At 51.3% G+C, this 24,859-nt stretch overlaps 3 protein-coding genes across 14 annotated transcripts; 1 reads left to right on the plus strand and 2 right to left on the minus strand.

Annotated features, from left to right (window-relative positions):
- Nucleotides 1-1,009: 1,009 nt before the first annotated feature.
- On the minus strand, nucleotides 1,010-13,751 carry LOC135580891 (probable histone H2A variant 3). Of its 3 annotated transcripts, XM_065080438.1 has the most exons (4): nucleotides 13,603-13,689; nucleotides 13,374-13,515; nucleotides 13,167-13,285; nucleotides 1,010-1,472 (listed from the first exon to the last, which is right to left on the minus strand). In XM_065080438.1, the coding sequence occupies exons 3-4, from the start codon at nucleotides 13,272-13,274 to the stop codon at nucleotides 1,176-1,178; spliced, it is 405 nt and encodes a 134-aa protein (XP_064936510.1). In that variant the 5' UTR covers nucleotides 13,275-13,285; nucleotides 13,374-13,515; nucleotides 13,603-13,689; the 3' UTR covers nucleotides 1,010-1,175. The 3 variants fall into 3 exon arrangements, with proteins under 3 accessions (XP_064936510.1, XP_064936511.1, XP_064936509.1); XM_065080439.1 differs by lacking the exon at nucleotides 13,374-13,515 and having other exon boundaries at nucleotides 13,603-13,751; XM_065080437.1 differs by lacking the exon at nucleotides 13,603-13,689 and having other exon boundaries at nucleotides 13,374-13,596.
- A 3,606-nt stretch (nucleotides 13,752-17,357) lies between these two features.
- LOC135588360 (uncharacterized) lies at nucleotides 17,358-19,198 on the plus strand. The gene is made up of 3 exons (XM_065080450.1): nucleotides 17,358-18,148; nucleotides 18,257-18,446; nucleotides 18,542-19,198. Exons 1-3 carry the CDS (start codon nucleotides 17,777-17,779, stop codon nucleotides 19,039-19,041), a joined length of 1,062 nt encoding a protein of 353 aa, XP_064936522.1. The 5' UTR covers nucleotides 17,358-17,776; the 3' UTR covers nucleotides 19,042-19,198.
- A 1,094-nt stretch (nucleotides 19,199-20,292) lies between these two features.
- On the minus strand, nucleotides 20,293-23,951 carry LOC108953659 (pentatricopeptide repeat-containing protein At3g23020-like). Of its 10 annotated transcripts, none has more exons than XM_065080447.1 (3): nucleotides 21,022-23,951; nucleotides 20,836-20,872; nucleotides 20,293-20,719 (listed from the first exon to the last, which is right to left on the minus strand). In XM_065080447.1, the coding sequence occupies exon 1, from the start codon at nucleotides 23,703-23,705 to the stop codon at nucleotides 21,228-21,230; it is 2,478 nt and encodes an 825-aa protein (XP_064936519.1). In that variant the 5' UTR covers nucleotides 23,706-23,951; the 3' UTR covers nucleotides 20,293-20,719; nucleotides 20,836-20,872; nucleotides 21,022-21,227. The 10 variants fall into 10 exon arrangements, with proteins under 10 accessions (XP_064936519.1, XP_064936520.1, XP_064936518.1 ...); XM_065080448.1 differs by having other exon boundaries at nucleotides 20,792-20,872; XM_065080446.1 differs by having other exon boundaries at nucleotides 20,980-23,951.
- Nucleotides 23,952-24,859: the final 908 nt, after the last annotated feature.

Raw genomic sequence — 24,859 nt, forward strand, 5'->3', positions numbered from 1 at the left:
CAAATAAGAAGATTTTCATAACTATATGAGTAAATCTCTTTACTCTGATAAGATTTCCCTAACTGTATGAGGAAATCTACTCTGTTGAGGAAAATCCTCCCTCTTAATCTGTATAAATAGGGGGAGAATAACTTCAATGTAAAATAACTTCTTCAATAATTCTTCTTGTCTGCTTTGCATCGATCCAAGATTGGTATCATTGATAGGAGCATCATCTTGCGTTACTCTGATAAGATTTTTCTAACTGTACGAAAGAAATCTACTCTATTGAGGAAAATCCTCCCTCTTAATTTATATAAATAGGAGGAGAATAACTTAAACGTAAAACAACTTCTTCAATAATACTTCTTGTCTTCTATTCTTGAGTCCTCAAAATTATAGGTTAGATTCAATAAAAAAAAATATAACTCGCTTTAACAACTCATCTAAAGCAAGGCTCGTCGGAGACATAAGAAATGAAGCCATGATAAAAAATGTTGAATAAATGAACGAAGAACTTATCGCGATTATCTTTCAATTATATGTCCGATTTGAAACAAATATATTCTTTGATCTCTGCAAATACCATTAAACACTTTTTTAGATTGAAACTAAGGATTGCTTTATATATTTAAATCAATAAAAGTACAATATTATAATATTATTTAGCCAAGTCTTCTAAAGTATAACGAACAAATAAAAACTAAAAACAAAAAAAATATATTCTCCCGCTCTTTCCATACAATCCTCATTTGAGAATTTGGAATCAACTTTGAACAATAGTTTAAATCACCTGACGTACCTGAAACTAGCTAAGTAGTAAAGCAATATCAACAATCATAAAAGAGAGGCAAATATTACCGAAAAAAAAAACACACATTTCCCTCAAGAAAGAATAGGCCTACGGAAATAAAAAGCAAAAGGAACACACATGCAGAGATCCACATTTGGCATGTTTTAATTTAAGTTACTCTAAAAAATACATCATGAAAACAGAACTCATGTTAGACTACATGCTAAATGTCAAAGCTAAACAAAAGTTGCTGATATTTGCTAAATCCAAAACAAACTAGTAGAAAAACATAATTTTGTTACAAACCAACCACAGGTTCACAATCAGAACAACAAAAGTCGCAGATTTAGTAAAGCATGCATATCCGCTAACACTATGAATTCATCCAATGGAAATGGAAGGATCACTCCTTGGAGGACTTGTTAATGAGTGACTTGTGAATGTGAGGTATGACTCCACCACCAGCAATAGTGCCCTTGATGAGGGTGTCGAGCTCCTCATCCCCTCGAATGGCTAGCTGAAGATGGCGTGGAGTAATACGCTTCACCTTAAGATCCTTGCTCGCATTCCCTGCAAGCTCCAATACTTCAGCTGTCAAATACTCCAATATTGCTGCCGAGTACACAGCTGCCGTGGCACCAACACGACCATTAGCTTGAATCCTCGACTTCAGTTGCCGATGAATTCTGCCGACAGGGAACTACGGAGCACACAACAACAATTTAGGATCATGCAGATATAATATTTTAATGAATTCTAACAACAAGCCTGAACAACTAACAGATAAGTGTTTTCCCTATTTTCCTTGAGAGTATCTACTTTACAGATAAGTTTCATCAACACATATGGTGATCACACAGAAAATGTAGCAGACGGATATCTCACCATGTAAGCATTAGGTGAGTACAATCTACTTAAGTCATATAATCTAACTTCTTGACTTCAAAAGAAACAGAGATTATAACATGATTTTTTAGATCAACACTAAAGAGCTTACAAATTTGAAAGATATTAAGGTTATGTCAATAATGAAGAATGAAATTAGCAGACAGGGATATCTCACCATGTAAGGATTAGGTGAGTACATTCTACTTAAGTCATATAATCTAACTTCTTGACTTCAAAAGAAACAGAGATTATAACATGATTTTTTAGATCAACACTAAAGAGCTTACAAATTTGAAAGATATTAAGGTTACATCAATAATGAAGAATGAAATTAGCAGACAGGGATATCTCGCCATGTAAACATTATGTGAGTACAATCTACTTAAGTCATATAATCTAACTTCTTGACTCCAAAAGAAATGGAGATTATAACATGATTTTTTAGATCAACACTAAAGAGCTTACAAATTTGAAAGATATTAAGGTTACGTCAATAATGAAGAATGAAATTAGCAGACAGGGATATCTTGTCATGTAAGCATTATGTGAGTACAATCTACTTAAGTCATATAATCTAACTTCTTGACTTCAAAAGAAACAGAGATTATAACATGATTTTTTAGATCAACACTAAAGAGCTTACAGATTTGAAAGATATTAAGGTTATGTCAATAATGAAGAATGAAATTACAAAAATTACAAAACTGATGCTCGATTCTCAGGAGCAATTCTTCAGAACCCTACTGCCTAAAAGGTAAGCGAATAGGAACAAGCTAGATAACCATGCAAAATGTTAATTAACAGTACACAATCAAGTTTATTATTCCCACTTACCAAGTGTTTCCATCATTGAAATAAGACAATGCGACAATGATAACAACAAGACCAAAACAGTAAAGTCCCAACTATTTAAAGTATATGGATCACAGAAATAAGAAATTGCCAAATTATAAAACATTAAATTTTAAGTATTATTTATCAGTGTAAATCCCTAGACAATCAGAAATCACACAAGTACAAACACTCAAAGAAGCCGATATCTTACTATCAGAACAGCATCACTGCCAGGATAACATCAACTATACCCTTCGGCAAATGAACGGTTCATAAGAACCTAACAATAAATATGCGCCCCATGTAACAGAAATTTTAATACATAGAACTATCTTATTTGACCCATCTACAAGCAGGATGAGCTTTTATCAACCATTTTCTATCAAGAAAATAAGTATATGATAGCCCAAGGTCACAAAACAAGTTTACAACAAGCTTATCGTCATATTTGCCATAAGCAAACACCCAAGAGCTTCAGCCTCATAACAATTTGTTGATGCCATAATGTCCTTTATTCCAAGTATTTCAAATATCAATGTCGTAACAAGGTTCAATGAACTGTTACTTTACCAATGATATGCTGAAGCTCATACACACGCACTAGTTAACTCACAATAAAAAAAAAAGAAAATGACATATTTGAATTTGTAGCCTAGACTTAAGAAAACATTTTATCATCTAGGTTGTGTAGGCTATTTAACGTCCATCCAACCCGCGTGCCTCAGTTCCTCGGCTCCTCGGCTCCTGGCCGCGCGCGTGGGACCGAGGGGCTCGAGGCGCGTGGGTTGGCCGCGCGCGTGGGGCCGAGTGGCTGAGACGTGCGGGCTGGTCGCGCGCGTGGGGCCGAGGCGTCGAGGCGCTCGGCGCGGTCGGCCTGGCCGCGCGCGTGGGACCGAGGGGCCCGAGGCGCGCGGGTTGGCCGCGCACGTGGGGCCGAGTGGCCGAGACGCGCGGGCTGGTCGCGCGCGTGGGGCCGAGGCGTCGAGGCGCTCGGCGCGGTTGGGCTGGCCGCGCGCGTGGGACGCGGGCGGGTTGGCCGCGCGCGTGGGACCGAGGGGCCCGAGGCGCGCGGGTTGGCCGTGCGCGTGGGGCCGAGTGGCCGAGACGCGCGGGCTGGTCGCGCGCGTGGGGCCGACGCGGGCGGGTTGGCCGCGTGCCGAGCCGCGCGCGTGGCCGAGGAGCCGAGACCGGCCCCAGAAGTCGCTGCTGTTGGTGCAGGTCGGCTGCAGTGGAGCGACTAAGGAGAAAGCTAATGTACCGTCGTTTCCGGGGCCCTCCTTCTAGCGCCATTATGTTACGGTAAGTAACTTTTTTAGCCGTGGCCTCGGGGCCGTCGCGGCTTGGTTCGGGTCCGGAAGGCGGTGATCTCCGTGGGGGCGTTCCTCGAGGTCTCCCGGCGGCCGAGCTCGGTGGTTCGGGTCGGGAGGTCGGTTCGGCAGTTCGGGTCGACGGTTCGGATCAGCGGCTCGGGTCGGGAGGCAGCTCCGCCGCAGCTTCGGGAAGAGGCGACCCCGTCTCGCACCTGCACACAGGTCGGGCCGGGAGCTCGGCCCGACCCCTCCGACGATCAAGTTAGAGAAAGTTGTGGAGGGGATTGTGGATGAGGCAGAAGAAGAGCCTCTGAGTGTTTTGTGTCTGAGTGAGTTCCCCCCCTTTTTGCTTAGGACTCAGGGGTATTTATAGAGGAGGTTTGATGTTACCACTGGGGTTGCGTGGGAGGCCGAGCTGCTGCAGGGTATGGAGAGCCTCGGGCAATGTGTCGCTCAGGGGGTTGCTGCCATGGCGTGTCACATCGCCATTTTTACCCCTATCATATGCCCCCCCCGAAAGGAGCTATGCGTCGGTTCTTGCATGCAAGGGGTCCGATGCATGGCTTCTTACTTCAGGTGGGCTGGTCATGCGGACCCGAGGCGTACGACGCAGACGGGCTAACCGCGCGGGCGCGTCTCGTGCAACATGGGACCGAGGTGCGCAACTCAGTCAGGAAGCCGAGCAAGGTTGGACTCGGGGCAGATGGAGCCGATGAGGGCCGAGGAGCACAACGTAGGCGGGGTGACCGCGCGGGTGTGGTCCCGGGATGGCGTAGAGCCGAGGAGCACGACGCAGGCGGGCTGGTCGCGCATGCGTGGTCTCGAGTGGCGTAAAGCCGAAGAGCCGAGGAGCACGACGCAGGCGGGCTGGCCGCGCAGGCGTGGTCTCGGGTGGCGTAAAGCCGAAGAGCCGAGGAGCACGACGCAGGCGGGCTGGCCGTGCAGGCGTGGTCTCGGGTGGCGTAAAGCCGAAGAGCCGAGGAGCACGACGCAGGCGGGCTGGCCGCGCAGGCGTGGTCTCGGGTGGCGTAAAGCCGAAGACCGAAGAGCACAACGCAGGCGGAGTGACCGCGCAGGTGTGGTCTCGGGATGGCGTAGAGCCGAGGGCCGAGGAGCACAACGCAGGCGGGGTGACCGCGCAGGAGTGGTCTCGGGATGGCGTAGAGCCGAGGGCCGAGGAGCATGACGCAGGGGGGCTGGCCGCGCAGGCGTGGTCTCAGGTGGCGTAAAGCCGAAGAGCCGAGGAGCACGACGCAGGCGGGCTGGCCGCGCAGGCGTGGTCTCGGGTGGCGTAAAGCCGAAGAGCCGAGGAGCACGACGCAAGCGGGCTGGCCGCGCAGGCGTGGTCTCGGGTGGCGTAAAGCCGAAGAGCCGAGGAGCACGACGCAGGCGGGCTGGCCACGCAGGTGTGTCCCGGGTGGCGTAAAGCCGAAAAGCCGAGGAGCACGACGCAGTCGGGGTGACCGCGCAGGCGTGGTCTCGAGTGGCGTAAAGCCGAAGAGCCGAGGAGCACGACGCAGGCGGGCTGGCCGCGCAGGCGTGGTCTCGGGTGTCGTAAAGCCGAAGAGCCGAGGAGCACGACGCAGGCGGGCTGGCCGCGCAGGCGTGGTCTCGGGTGGCGTAAAGCCGAAGAGCCGAGGAGCACGACGCAGGCGGGCTGGCCGTGCAGGCGTGGTCTCGGGTGGCGTAAAGCCGAAGAGCCGAGGAGCACGACGCAGGCGGGCTGGCCGCGCAGGCGTGGTCTCGGGTGGCGTAAAGCCGAAGAGCCGAGGAGCACGACGCAGGCGGGCTGGCCGCGCAGGCGTAGTCTCGGGTGGCGTAAAGCCGAAGAGCCGAGGAGCACGACGCAGGCGGGCTGGCCACGCAGGCGTGTCCCGGGTGGCGTAAAGCCGAAGAGCCGAGGAGCACGACGCAGGCGGGGTGACCGCGCAGGCGTGGTCTCGAGTGGCGTAAAGCCGAAGAGCGGAGGAGCACGACGCAGGCGGGCTGGCCGCGCAGGCGTGGTCTCGGGTGGCGTAAAGCCGAAGAGCCGAGGAGCACGACGCAGGCGGGCTGGCCGCGCAGGCGTGGTCTCGGGTGGCGTAAAGCCGAAGAGCCGAGGAGCACGACGCAGGCGGGCTGGCCGTGCAGGCGTGGTCTCGGGTGGCGTAAAGCCAAAGAGCCGAGGAGCACGACGCAGGCGGGCTGGCCGCGCAGGCGTGGTCTTGGGTGGCGTAAAGCCGAAGACCGAAGAGCACAACGCAGGCGGAGTGACCGCGCAGGTGTGGTCTCGGGATGGCGTAGAGCCGAGGGCCGAGGAGCACAACGTAGGCGGGGTGACCGCGCAGGTGTGGTCTCGGGATGGCGTAGAGCCGAGGGCCGAGGAGAATGACGCAGGCGGGCTGGCCGCGCAGGCGTGGTCTCGAGTGGCGTAAAGCCGAAGAGCCGAGGAGCACGACGCAGGCGGGCTGGCCGCGCAGGCGTGGTCTCGGGTGGCGTAAAGCCGAAGAGCCGAGGAGCACGACGCAGGCGGGCTGGCCGCGCAGGCGTGGTCTCGGGTGGCGTAAAGCCGAAGAGCCGAGGAGCACGACGCAGGCGGGCTGGCCGCGCAGGCGTGGTCTCGGGTGGCGTAATGCTGAAGAGCCGAGGAGCACGACGCAGGCGGGCTGGCCACGCAGGCGTGTCCCGGGTGGCGTAAAGCCGAAGAGCCGAGGAGCACGACGCAGGCGGGGTGACCGCGCAGGCGTGGTCTCGAGTGGCGTAAAGCCGAAGAGCCGAGGAGCACGACGCAGGCGGGCTGGCCGCGCAGGCGTGGTCTCGGGTGGCGTAAAGCCGAAGAGCCGAGGAGCACGACGCAGGCGGGCTGGCCGCGCAGGCGTGGTCTCGGGTGGCGTAAAGCCGAAGAGCCGAGGAGCACGACGCAGGCTGGCTGGCCGTGTAGGCGTGGTCTCGGGTGGCGTAAAGCCAAAGAGCCGAGGAGCACGACGCAGGCGGGCTGGCCGCGCAGGCGTGGTCTCGGGTGGCGTAAAGCCGAAGACCGAAGAGCACAACGCAGGCGGAGTGACCGCGCAGGTGTGGTCTCGGGATGGCGTAGAGCCGAGGGCCGAGGAGCACAACGCAGGCGGGGTGACCGCGCAGGTGTGGTCTCGGGATGGCGTAGAGCCGAGGGCCGAGGAGCATGACGCAGGCGGGCTGGCCGCGCAGGCGTGGTCTCGAGTGGCGTAAAGCCGAAGAGCCGAGGAGCACGACGCAGGCGGGCTGGCCGCGCAGGCGTGGTCTCGGGTGGCGTAAAGCCGAAGAGCCGAGGAGCACGACGCAGGCGGGCTGGCCGCGCAGGCGTGGTCTCGGGTGGCGTAAAGCCGAAGAGCCGAGGAGCACGACGCAGGCGGGCTGGCCGCGCAGGCGTGGTCTCGGGTGGCGTAAAGCCGAAGAGCCGAGGAGCACGACGCAGGCGGGCTGGCCACGCAGGCGTGTCCCGGGTGGCGTAAAGCCGAAGAGCCGAGGAGCACGACGCAGGCGGGGTGACCGCGCAGGCGTGGTCTCGAGTGGCGTAAAGCCGAAGAGCCGAGGAGCACGACGCAGGCGGGCTGGCCGTGCAGGCGTGGTCTCGGGTGGCGTAAAGCCGAAGAGCCGAGGAGCACGACGTAGGCGGGCTGGCCGCGCAGGTGTGGTCTCGGGATGGCGTAGAGCCGAGGGCCGAGGAGCATGACGCAGGCGGGCTGGCCGCGCAGGCGTGGTCTCGGGTGGCGTAAAGCCGAAGAGCCGAGGAGCACGACGCAGGCGGGCTGGCCGCGCAGGCGTGGTCTCGGGTGGCGTAAAGCCGAAGAGCCGAGGAGCACGACGCAGGCGGGCTGGCCACGCAGGCGTGTCCCGGGTGGCGTAAAGCCGAAGAGGCGAGGAGCACGACGCAGGCGGGGTGACCGCACAGGCGTGGTCTCGGGTGGTACGGAGCCAAAGGGGGTGTTCTCGAGCATTAAGCGACCGAGGAGGCCTCGGGCATTATGCGACCGAGGTGGCGGCCTCGGGCATTACGCGACCGAGGTGGTGGCCTCGGCAATCATGGAGCCGAGGCACTCGGCGCAGGCAGGCTGCGGCCGAGGGATGTAACCCAGGTGGGCAAGGTAGTGGAAATGGCCGAGGAGTTCGGCGCGGGCAGGCTGGCCGTGCAGACGTGTCTCGGGGTTTATGGAGCCGAGGGGCACGACGCGGGCGTACTAGCGGCACTGGTCTGTCTCGGGAACATGGAACCAAGGAGCACGACGCAGGCGACTGGCGGCGCAGGTGTGGTCTCGGGCATTACGCGACCGAGGAGCACGACGCAGGCGGGCAGACCGCGCAGGCGTGGTCGCAAGGGCCATGCGACCGAGTAGCACGACGCAGGCGGGCAGGACGTGAGGACGTGGACTCGGGCACCATGCGGCCGAGGTACACGATAGAGGCGGACAGGCCGCGCCGAGGTAGATCTCGGCAGTGATTGGCCGAGGTGCTCGGTGCAGGCAGGCTGCGACCGAGGGACACCGCTCAGGCGGGCAGGCCGCGCTGAGGTGGGATTTCAGCAGAGAGTTGCCGAGGTGCTCGGTGCAGGCAAGCTGCGACCGAGGTACACCGCTTAGGGGGGCAGGCCGCGCTGAGGTGGGATTTCGGCAGAGAGTTGCCGAGGTGCTCGGTGCAGGCAGGCTGCGACCGAGGTGGTGGGCTCGACAAGCATGGAGCCGAGGCATTCGGCGCAGGCAAGCCGCGGTCGAGGGGCGTGGACCAGGTGGATAGGGCCGTGGAGTTCGGCACGGGCAGGCTGGCCGTGCAGACGTGTCTCGGGGTTTATGGAGCCGAGGGGCACGACGCGGGCGTACTGGCGGCACTGGTCTGTCTCGGGAACATGGAGCCAAGGAGCACGACGCAGGCGGGGTGACCGCGCAGGCGTGGTCGCGAGGGTCATGCGACCGAGTAGCACGATCAGGCGGGCAGGACGCGAGGACGTGGCCTCGGGCACCACGCGGCCGAGGAACACGACAGGCGGTCGGGCCGCGCCGAGGTGGGTTCGGCGCAGGCAGGCTGCGGGCGCTGCTCAGGCGGGCAGACCGCGCTGAGGTAGGCTCGGCGCAGGCAAGCTGCGACCGAGGGGCGAGACCCTGGTCGGTAAGCCGCCCTGAGACAAACTCGGTAGTGAATATGGCCGAGTAGCTCGGCGCAGGGAGGCTGGCCGCACATGGGGCCGAGGAGCCGAGGCAGCGTGCAGCGTGTTGGCTGCGCATGAGGCCGAGGGGCCGAGGCAGCGTGCTGGCTACGGCGTGTTGGCTGCGCATGGGGCCGAGGAGCCGAGGCAGCGGGCTGCTTGCTGCGCATGAGGCCGAGTGGCCGAGGCTGCTTGCTGGCTGCGCACGAGGCCGAGTGGCCGCGGCAGCGAGGCTGCTTGCTGCGCATGAGGCCGAGTGGCCGAGGCAGCGAGGCTGCTCGCTGGCTGCGCACGAGGCCGAGTGGCCGCGGCAGCGAGACTGCTTGCTGTGCATGAGGCCGAGTGGCCGAGGGCCGAGGGGCCGAGGCTGCGCATGAGGCCTAAGAGCCGAGGCAGCAAGGCAGCGTGCTATTTGCTGCGCATGAGGCCGAGTGGCCGAGGCAGCGAGGCAGCAAGGCAGTGTGCTGGCTGCGCATGAGGCCGAGTGGCCGAGGCAGCGAGGCTGCTTGCTGGATGCGCATGAGGCCGAGTGACCGAGGCAGCGAGGCAGCTTGCTGGCTGCGCACGAGGCCGAGTGGCCGCGGCAGCGAGGCTGCTTGCTGCGCATGAGGCCGAGTGGCCGAGGGCCGAGGGGCCGAGGCTGCGCATGAGGCCTAAGAGCCGAGGCAGCGAGGCAACAAGGCAGCGTGCTACTTGCTGCGCATGAGGCCGAGTGGCCGAGGCAGCGAGGCAGCGTGTTGGCTGCGCATGTGGCCGAGTGGCCGAGGCAGCGAGGCTGCTTGCTGGCTGCGCACGAGGCCGATCAATCCCAAGGTAAGTGGGGAGCATGCTTGAGGCTGTCTGATAATACCTCGACATTCGGGTGCCGCCCGTTTCGCGTTCTTGGCAACAAGAGCAGTGTATCGCGCGGTCTCAGGCATCTTCATCCGCCAATAGTAGGTTAAGGCAGCCGGGAGGGCGCCCAGCATGAGAGTTGTGCACCAGATGTAGTCGGCTTCCGGGACGGTGGAGCCGGCGCGGTTGTCCCTGTAGGCCGGATAGTCGAAGCGCTCCTTGAAGGCGGCGGAGATGATAATGGAGACGATTCCGCCTGTGAGGATGCCGAAGCCCTGCGTAGTGAAAACGACTGCGATGAAGGCGCCACGGGTCTTCTTGTTGGCGTACTCCGACATGATGGTGGCAGAGAGCAGGTAATCGCCGCCGATACCAAAGCCGAGGCAGAAGCGGAAGAGGCAGAGGGTGGCCATGACGCCCTTGGCGGTGTGACCGAAGGAGAGGCCGATCGCGATAGAGCAGATGACCATGAGCATGAGCGTAATGCCATACACCTTCTTGCGGCCGAGCTTGTCGCCGAGCCACCCCGACGAAGAGCTGGCCAGAGAGGGCACCACAGAAGGCCACGCGGGTGATGGCAGCGGACACGTTGGGCGGGAGCGTCCCGAGCGATTGGGGTCGAAGGAATAGATGCGGCCAAGGAGCTTCGTGACGAGGGAGATGCAGAAGATATCATAGGCGTCGGTGAAGAAGCCCATGCCAGCAATGACGGTGGCCGTGAAGTGATACCACCGCGTCTTGGCAAGGTCGAGTGCCCCGAGCACTTGGAGCTGACCTCCGGCCATCGTTGCAACGTACTTTCCTCTGCTTGTGCAACCGCTCTATAAGAAGAGGAGGAGAAGAGGGGGACCAGAGCTTGGTCGCAGGAAGGAGAAGCCGAGCAGGGAGGTCTAGAGGAGAAGGCGAGGTAGGCTCTGAGAACAGCGGGAGGGGCCGAGGCCGCGCAAAGATCTCGGCTGTAGCCGAGGAGCCGAAGAACTGAGGCACGCGGGTTGGCTGCGCGCGTGGGACCGAGGGGCCCACGAGGGGTCGAGGCGCGTGGGACCGAGGCGTCGAGGCGCTCGGCGCGGTCGGGCTGGCCGCGCGCGTGGGACCGAGGGGCCCGAGGCGCGCGGGTTGGCCGCGCGCGTGGGGCCGAGACGCGCGGGCTGGTCGCGCGCGTGGGGCCGAGGCGTCGAGGCGCTCGGCGCGGTCGGGCTGGCCGCGCGCGTGGGACCGAGGGGCCCGAGGCGCGCGGGTTGGCCGCGCGCGTGGGGCCGAGTGGCCGAGACGCGCGGGGCCGAGGCGTCGAGGCGCTCGGCGCGGTCGGGCTGGCCACGTGCGTGGGACCGAGGGGCCCGAGGCGCGCGGGTTGGCCGCGCGCGTGGGGCCGAGTGGCCGAGACGTGCGGGCTGGTCGCGCTTGGGGCCGAGGCGTCGAGGCGCTCGACGCGGTCGGGCTGGCCGCGCGCGTGGGACCGAGGGGCCCGAGGCGCGCGGGTTGGCCGCGCGCGTGGGGCCGAGTGGCCGAGACGTGCGGGCTGGTCGCGCGCGTGGGGCCGAGGCGTCGAGGCGCTCGACGCGGTCGGGCTGGCCGCGCGCGTGGGACCGAGGGGCCCGAGGCGCGCGGGTTGGCCGCGCACGTGGGGCCGAGTGGCCGAGACGCGCGGGCTGGTCGCGTGCGTGGGGCCGACGCGGGCGGGTTGGCCGCGTGCCGAGCCGCGCGCGTGGCCGAGGAGCCGAGACCGGCCCCAGAAGTCGCTGCTGCTGGTGCAGGTCGGCTGCAGTGGAGCGACTAAGGAGAAAGCTAATGTACCGTCGTTTCCGGGGCCCCTCCTTCTAGCGCCATTATGTTACAGTAAGTAACTTTTTTAGCCGTGGCCTCGGGGCCGTCGCGGCTTGGTTCGGGTCCGGAAGGCGGTGATCTCCGTGGGGGCGCTCCTCGAGGTCTCCCGGCGGCCGAGCTCGGTGGTTCGGGTCGGGAGGTCGGTTCGGCAGTTCGGGTCGGCGGTTCGGATCGGCGGCTCGGGTCGGGAGGCAGCTCCGCCGCAGCTTCGGGAAGAGGCGACCCCGTCTCGCACCTGCACACAGGTCGGGCCGGGAGCTCGACCCGACCCCTCCGACGATCAAGTTAGAGAAAGATGTGGAGGGGATTGTGGATGAGGCAGAAGAAGAGCCTCTGAGTGTTTTGTGTCTGAGTGAGTTCCCCCCCTTTTTGCTTAGGACTCAGGGGTATTTATAGAGGAGGTTTGATGTTACCACTGGGGTTGCGTGGGAGGCCGAGCTGCTGCAGGGTATGGAGAGCCTCGGGCAATGTGTCGCTCAGGGGGTTGCTGCCATGGCGTGTCACATCGCCATTTTTACCCCTATCAGGTGCCATCCTACCCCATGGTTGCATCCATTCTAGATTGCAAGCTAAGTTAGAAGAATTCCATTTCACCAGCCAAATGCTACACAGTAATGAATGGTCACATTAAACTCGATCAAAGGAGTTTAACGAGGATATCCCAGAATAAAACGGCCCATCTAAATAGTGGGTAATAATAACCTTCTTCCATTTACCTACTAACCCACATAATCCACCCATTAGCATCCAAAAAAAAAAAAGAGACCAGAACAGCAGAACAGGATTATCTATATAATTAGTTAATCATTTTAACCCCAAACCAAACACAGGATCGAGCAGCTCATTTCATGAAAATACTTTACCTGCCTAAGAACTTTTAACTTATTTTTGTTTGGCAGAACAACCATGATAAGTATCACCAGACAAAAGAAATAACCCCACCCAATCAAATGGGACCTAGTGTTGGAAAGCACTCCAAGCAAAAGCGAACAGATGGCAACCACCCTTTAATGCCAATAGCGAACAGTTTTACTCTCAGCAAGTAAAACTTAAGTTTACAAGAACGGCAACCACCCTTTAATGCTAACAGCGAACAGTTTTACTCTTAGCAAGTAAAACTTAAGTTTACAAGAACAGCCCTTTAATGCTCTTAGTTCTGTCTGTGTTGGGGGAAGAGAGAAAAGAACATCTCAAAGGCAAATAGCCACAAGAAATGTTCCGCATAAAAAATATGATCCTAAACGAATAATAAAACTATTTTAATTACCCAGATTGATCCAACATATCCAATATCCTATCAGAATCCACTGCATGTTAAATTGCCACCATTTTTTAGCTGTGTAAATCAACAATAATTCACCTTAATAACAGCGTAGTGCACTTGCAAGGGAGGCATAATGTGCCAAAATGACTTGACAACAGCAAGATGAATCGAACAGTCCCATGTAAACGTAATGAACCATTCACAGCCAACTTTCTCCGAGAACGAACCCTCATATACGGAAAGCAGAAGACGATGACGAAGAGTAGAAAAGAGTTGAATAGATCTTACCTGCAACCCGGCTCGGGCAGACCGGGAAATTGGCTTCTTCTTGTCTTTGTCCTTGTTCGCCGCCGTGGTCTTCGCCGCGAGGAGCCCCTTTCCTCCTTTTCCCGCCATCTCTCGACCCACTAAAGCCCAAACAAGCGAAGCAAATCCAGATCAGAACATAAAAAAGCCCAAGAATCGCATCTACAACGCTAAATCCACGAATAACACCTCCGCTAACGACAGCCGAAAACCAGAAACAGCAGTAGAGCAGAGGAATTTGCCGAACACCCCCTCGAGAACCCAAAATCGGACACCGATCACGAAGGGACAAAACTGATAGGCCCGATCAGAGCCAGGAGGTGAAGAAACCCTAACCGAATCCACAAGGAAAAAGCCCAAGATCGGAATCAAAAGGGAGGGAGGGAGGAAAGGACGGAAAGAGCGGCCGAGAAGTTACCTCTGCCTCCCTCTCGCGCTTTCTTATCTCGAAGCCGAAGCGGGCGTGAGGGAAGTCAGAAAACAGAAACCGATGAGGGGGTGTAATAGGAATAAAAATAATGGAGATCGGGGGAGAGTCTGGTCGGTGGAAGGCGGTTACTTTTACAAGGCCAATAGGAACTTTCCAGAAACGCAAAATTTCTCTTCTACCCTCATTAGTTTGTCTCTATTACGGAGAGAGCGCGTCAGGAGACTCAGAACGTCTAAATGACGAAAATAATCTCAATGCACGGTTCGGTTGACTTCATTGTTGGGCTAAACCCAGACATCCGGCCCGGATCATTTTTATCCCGATCCATTTCGAGGGTTCCGATGATGGAAACACAATCCAGTTAAACGAACATATCGGATCAGTGTCGTCGACGGAGTCCTATAACCCGATAATCCAATAATAAATTTCAAGTATGACCCTCATTCTTATGCCAAATTGTGCGAGGAAGAAGGGGTTTCGAAACATTATCCATCAGTATATAAATTGTGGAACCAAATGGACAAATTACACAACAGAAAACTGTAAATTTTGGTCATTCTTAGTGTCAGTGGAGATTGCAGGCTGTGGAAAGAAAAGGTGTGGCTTCTTGTTCTAGCAAACAGCCAGATGCTGATTCTATTATGGAGAAAAGGCTGAGACTGATGTGGTAATGAAGGATCTTGCTGTGGGATTTGTTTCTGAGAGCTCTAAATAATTTTAGTGGTCATTTTACATAACCTTTGAGGATAATTTTATTGTCCCAGCAAAGTGTTTTTTAAGCAGAATTTTTTTGGCTTAGGCTTGACCATATCAGAAGTGGCTGTACATCAACAAGGAAATGGATGAGGCCAAAATGACTTGCAGTTTGGCACGATGGGAATTGTTACTTCTCAATGCAGACATTCATGACTCTTGCCTACCTTGTGTGTTGTCAACAAGGCAGGAACTCCATCCTTAATGATATATGGGGCTATCTCTGGATAAGGCCACACTAAAGAAGTCATCAATCTTAGCACTTGAGAACATGATGTTCTACTTCTTCCTACCAACCTTATTAGCAATAGTCATAATATTGGTAGTCTGAACAATTAGTGCTGATGCAACTGACAGCCAGATAATTGAGCCATTTGTGTATCAAAAACTGGCACCAGCAAAAGTTCAGTTTAGCAGAGGAGAATAAAAGAAAGAAGAAGAAAAAAAAAGACATCTGTAGATGTTGCCAAGTTTTAGTTTGGGTTGGCTCAAACTAAAAGTCATTTGTCATCAAATCGTATGATATTTCACATTTGCCTTGGTTGATACCAGCTATCGAAAACTTAAACCACCAAAATGTTGGTGGCCAACTCCCCCCGATTTATCGATTCCGGTTTGATGAGAGTAAGCTAACCAGAACACTTCAGAAGACACTTTTAACAATAAGTAAACAGCTTGATTCTGCCTTGAACAATTTAAAGTACAGATAGAGAAAACAAGGTAATCAACTTTATTAAACTCTCTTAAGTAATTAAGCATTCTCAACTTACATATATGAACGAGTTGTTGATCAATGTTTGTCAGAGTAATTTAGTCAGATGTGGTTCTGTAGAACAATCTTCTGGCATGAGCAGATTAAAGAGCAGTCTTGAGCACAATTACCTTATGGCCAGTATGTATGAAGTATAGCAATCAAAGTGACATATGATGCTATTATTTATGTTTTGACATGAATATTTCATCAAAATAACTCATCTCTTGTTTGCATTAGTACAATCAATGTAAAATATGAGGAACGCATCCTTTGACATGGAGGTAATTGATAATGGCTATTTCAAAAGGCATTAACTTTACTTTTAGTTGACCTTTTTTTCCTTTTTTTCCTTTTGTAATTTACAATATGTTAGTTCTTAAGTAGCTTAAGCTCAGACCAGCAGACAACAATGACCAACAAACAAAACCAACATTTTAGTCTACTTTTCCCTTCTTCACTGCAGAAACTTTCTTTTTAGCTGACCATATGCTGTGGAATATTGCAAGTTGAAATGATACATCATATGCTGTCACTCTAAAGAGAGAACATGAGAGACTCATAATCATGACATTGTAGGTGAATTAGACCACCACCCCCAACTAGCCTTAGAAAGAGAACATCTGCCTTTAAAGTTACTCAAAATCATTGAATGTGGCCCACCAGTCACCTATTATTCAATTTCCCAAAACTGGATCCAAGAATTTGATTATATAGCTCTTACTGTGATCTGAGAGTTTTTTTTTTCTTTTTCTTTTCTGTGATGCAATTTCTCCTAGTTCCAACACTTGAACAACAAGCTTCCTTAATACCACTTGTTATTTCTCCCAGGACACCTTGATACAAGATTCAAGAAAGTTGCAAGAATTGATGTGTCTATAGTTTTGTGAAGGGAGGGCAAGCAAGCACATGGTTTTGGGACCATCCTTGGGTGCTCCATGACCATGACTTCCTTCTGAACCAAAGCTATGAGAGATGTTACTGAGAAGAAAGTTTGAGCAGGAAAGAACTAATGTCTATATATAAATATAGCAACAGTTGAGAGCTGAAGGGCCCTGAGGCTCCTACAAGATTAGGACATCTCATCCAACTCTGGGGTCTACAGCAGAACCTATTTATCATCTTCAACAGTAAAGCTTTTGTGTCAAGGGAACTGCACAACTCCAGCAATCATCGTGGCCATTTCCACAAGGCCGATCAAAACATAGTGTTTTATGTCTCATTCCTTCATTTTGTTGTAATATATGCACTCAAGTAAACCATAAATTTATCATCCGAATAAAATAAATAGTATATTATTTTTGTTGCAAAATATGTCAACTCTCCACTGATGCCACTATGCAAATTTACATTAATTTCACGAAACATTTTTTGCAAAGGTGCGTCCATGTTCAACACGTATTTATTGTACGGCGATGTGACGCTTCTCAAAGGGGCCCGCATCGATGCAATTATATAAGTGTATATATCCATGTCGATACGTCATAAGTTTGACAGGGACGAGTACACCAACATGGAGATGACTTGTCCCCAAGCGAGAATGACTTGATCGATGCACCTTTCTTGTGAATGTGGCTAACCGCGTCACATCTCCGGATAAGCAAGTCTAGCGGCACGCAATGCTCGAGTCCCCTCGACGCTTCCGTCCCCGATTGGACGCCAAGCGCTGTGCACGGCCCACACGCTTCGTCACCCCGACAATGTTAGTCACCTCCATCTTTTAATTATTTTTATGGATTAATTACTTGCTCGTATGCAATTCCTTCCGTCACCCTCGCATTAACTATGCCAGCAAGTTAGCATATATATCTGGACGCGTGTCGAGATCTTACGGTGCCAGGAATGGTGGTTTCCTTGATCGACTTCATTGATCCCGCGCGCAACGGTTTGAAGGACGGAATAAACGGGAAGCTATGTGACGCATTCATCGCTGAAGATGAGCATTAATTACAATGATGGCGCCTTGGGCAGCTCTCAGGCTACACTAGCGGAGTGGCAAAAGTGTGGTTATGGAGAATATGTGCGTACAAGATAGTGATTTCCTGTGGCTCGCGGACAAAGTTGGTCCCCGTTGAAACCGCTGTCTGTGAAACGGGCCACGTACGAGAAGCCGTTTTCCGTCAGGTTTCGGATCAAGATGGACACGTGGAATCACACGTGTCGTCCTACTCAACACTACCCACTCCTCTCACCCACTTCGCCCAATCCCCGACCCTTTAAAAACCCGCTCCGGCTCCGCTCCTCCGGAACTGCTCAATCCCCCACGATCGCCACCGCCGGAGGACCTGAAGGAAATGGCCGCGAGATCCGACGTTTCCGGCCGATCGCCGTTAACTAGACGCCATGGATGGAGGATGTGAGTCGCTCGCTTCCCGTGTCTCCCACGGAAACCTCGTTGCCAAGCGTCTCGTCTTTTGGAGATCAGGAGTCGTTCCTGATCTGAACTATTGGGTTCCTCGATGAGCTGTTGATTGCGATCGTGTTCTTCTTTTCCGTTTATCTGATCCTTGTTTACTCTGCGGATCGTATATTTGGAGTGCCGATGTTGTAATTGATCTCCGGTTCCGGCGTCATTACCTCGATTTGATGTGGTGAGACGGAGTGTTGCTAACTTCCAGCTTGTAACAAGGGAGTGGTCCTTCCATTTTGGTCAAAATCATGCCGTTTCCTACGAAGATACAGCCGATCGACGTAATAGCGGTGGGGCGGAGCGATCTGGCAAAGCCGGTGCAGAAATCACGGCTGAAGAGGCTGTTCGAGCGGCAATTCCCCAGCGTCCTGAGAATCTCGTCGGCTGAGCGCCTCGCTGGCGGCGCCGATCTTGAGCTGAGCTCCATCTGCCTCGACAAGATGGTCCGCAATTTCATGGAGGACAACAACGGCGAGCAGACTTCCTACCGGAGCGGCCGAAGCCGTTGTAATTGCTTCCATGGCAACTGCCGCGACAGCTCCGACGACGACCTCGACTTACTTCCCTCCTCCTTCAACTCCGGCGATCCTCCGATCGTCTCCGCGGCCGAAGTCGTTAAGGTATCGGCGGTTTCTCCCAGAATCAACTCCCCGTTGGAACTCCATATCCACTGGATTTCTTTCACCTCAAGACCCGTAATATGACCAAAGAAATATGGATTGTTACAGGGTTTGGTGGTTTCCGCAAGCCTTGTGGAGCGGAATCTCTTAGCGGATGCGTCCAGCGTTGTGGAGAAGAACAAGAACTGCAAGCGAAAAGACGAGCAGATGAAGGCCGTGGCCAACGGGCTCCGATTGCTCGGATATGATGCCTCCATTAGCAAGTCGAGATGGGAGAAGACCCCCTCCTTTCCCGCCGGTACGTTCCTCCTCCGCCTACCCCCAGTCCGCAGTGTCTCTCCTACGTTTCCGTCCAGTGATGGCACGGGGGTGTTGACTGATGACTTGACGCAGGCGAGCACGAGTACATCGACGTGATCGTCGCCGGCGACCGGCTGTTGGTGGACGTGGATTTCCGGTCGGAGTTCGAGATCGCGCGGTCGACAAAGAGTTACGCCGCGGTACTCCAGTCTCTGCCGCCCGTCTTCGTCGGGAAGGAGGATCGGGTGGACCAGATCGTCGCCGTCGTGTCGGAGGCCGCTCAGCAGAGCCTGAAGAAGAAGGGCCTCCACTTCCCGCCCTGGCGGAAGCCAGAGTACATGCGCTCCAAATGGCTCGCCCCCTACGAGCGATCGACTCCCCTGGCGGATCCTCCGCCAGCAGCCCAAGCAGAAGAGACCGGTGAATCGGATGGGAAAGCGAAGAGCGAGAAGTCGGCGGAGGGGAAGAGCTCGGCAGTACTGGTGGTATCGGCGGCGTCGGCGTGGGAACCGCCGGAGGTGAAGCCCAAAGCGGTTCACGAGGGAGCGAAGGTTGTGACCGGCCTGACTTCCGTCCTATCCGAGAAACCTTGATTTCCTTTTGTATTATTGTAATTATTTTCTTCTTTAGAGTAAATGCTTAAAAAAGGGAACCTCCGTCGTCCCCCTTCTGATCTTCTAAAAGAGAGAGGGGTTTGTAAGAAGAGACGTCTTATCACTAAATTAGTAATAATAATTTCTTGTTTTGTCATTTCAAGGGTGGTGCGGCAAATGGGTGGTAAGTATTTCTTTTGCTAACTCTTAATTATTTTCTACGATCATATCTCTTATGACTTTTTATTTTAATTATTATCAAGCTCTCAGGATTACAAGGCGCCGGCCGCGGTGGTTTCCGAAAGGGGCACACATAGCAAGATGGCGATGCATCGAGAAAAGGTCTCTTTTACTCTCCTCCAATATATATATATATATATAGTCATAATTAATATTATTTAAATATTAGTAAAATTGTGAGATGACGACATTGCTGGTCACCGTCTTCATTCTCCCATAACTTTCAATTATATTTTTTTAATTAAACTCAAATTAAAATTAGATTCTAATTTATCAAATTTTTTGCTTATTTAGATTTATTTGTTTTATTTATTAACGAAATCGTTGTGCTGAATTTTTTTTTTCGCTCTGCCCCCACCATCGACCATCGATGACGTTGCAAACAAGAAACACCATATTTCTGATTTCATTATATTTCCACGATTTTAATACTAGCTTGATTGATTGGTGATCATCCCGTCAACAACGCCAACACAGAGTAATAAATAATGGCAGGATCATAGAGAGCGATTCTATAATTCTGCGAGCTGCAGTGTTACTATCCATCTCCTGCCAACTAAACAATCTCCTTGACCTAAAGCCAAAACCATTCTGTCTCTGGACACTTCCTCGCGAGGCAAACTGCCCCACCATCCCTTCTTTTATCCCTCTCCAAAAGAAGCAGAAAGGAGGAGGGTGCATCAAAAGCAACGAGGTTCTTTACCTCTGTGTCTGCTATTTGCCACCAACAAACCGAAGAGAATACTTATATCGTCATCTACGACACCAGATTTGGTTCCGATTCTGCTTGGAAACCTGCTCGCAATAATGCTGATGATAGCGAAGTCTTACTGCCCAACTACTACATGTGTGTTAGTTATATGTTCCTAGACACTACGTATTAAATTAGGATTAGAGCCTATGGCCGCTACAGGAGATACTACCTACAACCATATTCTAGAGAAGACGAAGACCGAACACATGCATATGAAGCATGACGACGGGAAAAAAATATTATAAGGCACACCCTCATCTGGAAAAAAAATCAATATACATAGTAAATTTTTCTGTGAAACAAATCCTGATCATCATTTTATCGAAATCCATATCCAAGCTTGACTTAAACTCAACCAAGCATGAAAGCAACATGTACCTTTTTATGTGTTTTTATTTAGAACAAACAAGAAAAATGTTAGTCAAGTACTGATCTCTGTTAAGCCTTGTGATTCCATAACCGTTTCAAGTCATCATCCCAAATGAACTGTGGGAGCTTAAGGTGGTCGTCTATGCTTGGGCACCAAGGTGAACTTCTGCTGATGTTGTTCAGTGACTCCATAGAAACAGCATACACCATTTCAGCAGAAAAGGAAACACATCAAAGGTGTAGCAAGGTAGGGATTTGCACACTAAGTTTTCAGGGATGGAATTGATTCATCTTGTCTGTTCCTCAATAGAACCCCTTTGAAAGCAAAAAAAAAAAAGGGTTAGAAATCAGCAAATTGCACAATGAAATCAGAAAATAATTACCTACATCATGTGTTAAACTATATAAAAAAAAGATCATAGATGAATTACACTCAAGCTTGTCTAAAGACCATGTAGCACCAATAGTCTGTTCAAAAAAACAACAAATAGTCAGTACAAATCACATGTTCAGTCTCATACCTACAAACTGGAATCAGGTTTTATAGCATAAACATTCTAGAATTACATCTACACCTGCACTTCGTTTTCAGAATATTCAGAATGGTCACAGCTCACCTGAGTCAAATAAGACATGAAGAGGGACAAAATAAAGTTAAATCAGTAATCGAGTAGCTGAGATACCATAATCAAAGCTTTTCGATCAAGGTCTTCCTATTTACAGAGACTGCAGCCAATCGTAAATGTCAAAGACAGATTTGGCAGGCTGATATAATGGAAATTATTTCAAAGACACTGAAGATTTCTAGTAGTATGCACAGCTTTTAGCCACACAATCCTTGCTTGACATCGCCTAATTCCTTCAATGCAAATTCTTTCTCGCACAGATTTACGGTAAAAGGTTCTATGTTATAACAACTCTTTGTTTTACCCACATGCCTCAGATTAACATCAAATCTGAGGACAGAGCATATAGCCTTGATCCATTCTTCCAAACCAACTTCAGCATCTTCTCCTCTCACAGATTCTAATTGGTTTATAGCTTCCTTTGACGCTCCATGCCTAAGCAAAACAAGACCTAATGTCTTGAATGTACCATCATCGGGTGGTATACCCGAGGCCAGCATGTAACGGAAAGTTTCCACAGCTTCCTTCGTTCTCCCATTAGTTGCGTACAAAGCTATTATATTATTGCAACTCACTGAGCTGGTCAGGAGTTGTAAGGTTTGCATCTCTTTGGCAATGAAAAAAGCTTCGCCAAGTCGCCCAAGTCTTTTGTACAAACACAGCATCATTCCATATGAAAACTCATTAGACTTTCCATTGCATTTCAAGTTGTCAAAGATCTCTTCTGCCTCTCCTAGCATAGCATTTTCACTGTAAAGATCAATCATGCAATTTGATGCATATGCATCTGGACTGTCTTCCGACGATTTCAAGAATTCATAAACCTCTTGTGCTTCTCTCAAGTATCCAACCTTTGTATAGAGTTTGATCAGAGAGTTACAAATTATTGAGTTGAGAGTCAAACCAGCACTCTTCATGGAATCAACATATTTCATGGCTTCATGAACATTTCCAACTTCCGCAAATGCATTTATTAGAATGGAGTAAACAACAATATCAGGTTGAATTTTAAAGCTAATCATTTCTTTAAATAGATCTTCTGCTGTTTGTAATTCGCCGAGCTTAGCAAAGCAAGTCATTACCACTGAATATGGAATGCAGTCAGTAACCAAACCTGCCTCTTGCATTTTTCTGACATAGTATACTGCTTTATGAGGTAGTTCAGCAGCTGATAGCAACTGTATTATTGAACTATAAGTGCACTGATCTGGCACAACGCCATAGCCTATCATTCCATCAAACAACTCAGCAGCCTTATTACAGTTCTTTTGCAACCCATAAGCCTTTATCATCACATTGAACACAAGAACACTCAGCTTTTGCCTGGACAAGCAACAAGAAAAAGCTTTCTCCACAAGATGGATGTGCCCTTTCTCCCCAAAAGCATCAATATTGGCAGAAAAGCACTCCGAACTCATTTTGTCACTTAACTTCTCAAACCAAGACCATGATTTATCAATCAACCCCACATTTGTGTACATCCTCGTCAAAGCTGATTGTGTGTACTCGTCAATCTCAAGAGATAGTTCTTCCATCTCCATTATAAGAGCTTCTGCTTCTCCAACCATGTTCCTCACAGAATATGCATATAAAAGAGTGCGGTAACTGACAATATCTGGTTCTAGACCAGCTACCTTCAACTTTGAAAAGTAACTAGCTGCTGTGTCAATATCATTCATCTTTAGATAGACTGAGATAAGTATGTTATATGTTCTTGTATCAGCGACACAATGGTGTTCATCCATCATTGTCATCAAGGAAGAGATTTCTTCCAGGCACCCGTTGTTACCATAAAGATGAATCATTGTATTGAAAGTGACTGTGTCTGGAACAATACCTTCTCCCAACATTTGTGTAAAGGTCCTCGAAGCCTTCTCAAGCTGCCCTGCTTTTCCGTAAGTATCAATCAGCGTATTATACGTGTATAAGCTGTAACCCTTCTGTGTTTCACAATCATCATAAATATCTGATGACCACCTTTGAAAGAACTGCTCTGCCTTTTGGAACTTCCCAGCCTTTTTATATGTTTGGAGAATGACTCCCATTGTCACTTCATCTGGCTCCATTCCTTGCTTGTAGAGATCACTTAACCAGACGAGCGCTGCTTTATTGAGGCCTCCCTTGCAGTAAGCATTGATGAGTGTACCATAAGTTGAATTCGTCGGCATTATCCTATTGGATTGCATCTCGTTCCAGAACGACCCAACAAGATCCCATTTTTGAGCTTCCCCGAGAATCCTGAGCATGACATTGTAGTGAATCACATTGAGTTCGTAACACCCCTTTCTCTTAAACCAATTAAAGATCTCGACAGCCCTTCTCCAATCCGTTTGCTCTTTCAAAATTATAGTCCTCTCCTTGCTGCTGAGGCTGTCTTCCCATGGCTTCAGAGCCTCATCTAAATCTGGAAATGTTTCCAGTGCTCGCAAGACCGATGGAATACACCCTCCATACGAGACCGATGTTCTCTTGACTTCGGATTTGACAGGAAAATTATTTCCCCCAAGTTTTAGTCGTGCACAAATCCCACTCTTCATTGCTGATGGACGAACAAAATCTCGAAACAAAATCTGATTTTTCCCTTTCTTGTGAGACACAAACCCTAGCGATAAAAGATTCTCCGCAGGCGCGACTCCAGCGACGTCCGGCGTTGCCGGAATCCGACTACGCAACATGCCAGACTCAATAGCAAATCATATATCACGATCGAGGAACAAAAATGGAGGAAGATGCCAATAAAACCAATCAAATCTTCGACTAAGAACACCGTACAAATAGTTGAAGGAGGCTGAAGAATTTTGCAGTGTGTATACGAGACAAGAGCAGACTCACCGAGCTCTTTCTCTAGCCGGATTCCAAAACCCTTCGCTCGAAACCCTCGTCTTCGGAATCGGGAGATCGTTTTATCCGGAAGAGGGAGAAGCAGTTAAATGTCGTAAATAGCCCAAACCCAAACCCTCACGTTTGTGCCTATCGGGTCGGATCCAATTCCTACCTAGTCGGTAATGGGTCCCTAGGAGATTGGTTTTCGGATCTTTTCCGGGTTGTTACTTTCGGTTCTCACATCTGAACCGCGCCCAACCCGCTTCCGGGCCTATTTTTAAGTACACGCGGAGGGAAAGCCAAGCGTTTGGAACGCCAAGCGTCGGCGGAGAGCTGCCTTGGCCGAGTGCTGCGCGGCGGTGCCTCAGCTTGACTCCTCCAGCGTAGGGCAGGCGATTCATCTTGGCGTGGCCGTGGAGAAGGGAAGGGCGTAGCAACCCCGATGACGGAGGGAAAGACGAAGGCTTCGGCGTCGACGGTGCGTCGATCCGCCCTTCGTGGTTGGTTTTTATGGTCTTCTCCTTTCGATTCGGCAAATGAGAACCTCCTTGTCTGCCCTTTTGCTTACCACGCTTGGATCCTCGCGGCTGAGGTGGGCTTCTGTGGACATTGGATGACATTTAGGGTTTCTTTTACGACCGCGGAGAAATATCTGAGGTTTTATTAGGCTGAGAATGCAGACATGATATGATGGAAAGAAGGGTGAAATGTGACTAGGAGAATTCGATGATCGGAAATGATAAAGGGAAGTAAATTAGGAAAAGGGTGACAATGCAAAACTGGGATGGCAGAATAGACATTGTGCTGCTTTAGAAAAACATCAAAAACATAAAAATTGAGGATGAAAAGTGATAGCGATAATACTGGAATCCTCTACTATCGTGGACTAAATATGAGAACCAACGATTATTAACGATAGGAATCCACCATCCTGCTTCCTTCACTACGTAGACCAGACAATAGAGACACGGGGACCAACGATCATTAATGACAGTAAGTCTCAACT

This window comes from Musa acuminata, chromosome BXJ1-8, assembly GCF_036884655.1.
Source record: "Musa acuminata AAA Group cultivar baxijiao chromosome BXJ1-8, Cavendish_Baxijiao_AAA, whole genome shotgun sequence".
Classification (NCBI taxonomy): Eukaryota; Viridiplantae; Streptophyta; class Magnoliopsida; order Zingiberales; family Musaceae; genus Musa; species Musa acuminata.

What these genes read in the sequence shown, in the direction of transcription:
- LOC108953659 (XM_065080447.1), bottom strand. Translation starts at nt 23,705, where the DNA reads ATGTTGCGTAGTCGGATTCCGGCAACGCCGGACGTCGCTGGAGTCGCG.
- LOC135580891 (XM_065080439.1), bottom strand. Translation starts at nt 13,274, where the DNA reads ATGGCGGGAAAAGGAGGAAAGGGGCTCCTCGCGGCGAAGACCACGGCG. An exon ending in CTGCCCGAGCCGGGTTGCAG is followed by an intron (nt 1,473 to 13,166) that starts GTAAGATCTATT and finishes TGTGCTCCGTAG; the next exon opens with TTCCCTGTCGGCAGAATTCA.
- LOC135588360 (XM_065080450.1), top strand. Translation starts at nt 17,777, where the DNA reads ATGCCGTTTCCTACGAAGATACAGCCGATCGACGTAATAGCGGTGGGG. An exon ending in CCGCGGCCGAAGTCGTTAAG is followed by an intron (nt 18,149 to 18,256) that starts GTATCGGCGGTT and finishes GGATTGTTACAG; the next exon opens with GGTTTGGTGGTTTCCGCAAG. An exon ending in GACCCCCTCCTTTCCCGCCG is followed by an intron (nt 18,447 to 18,541) that starts GTACGTTCCTCC and finishes GACTTGACGCAG; the next exon opens with GCGAGCACGAGTACATCGAC.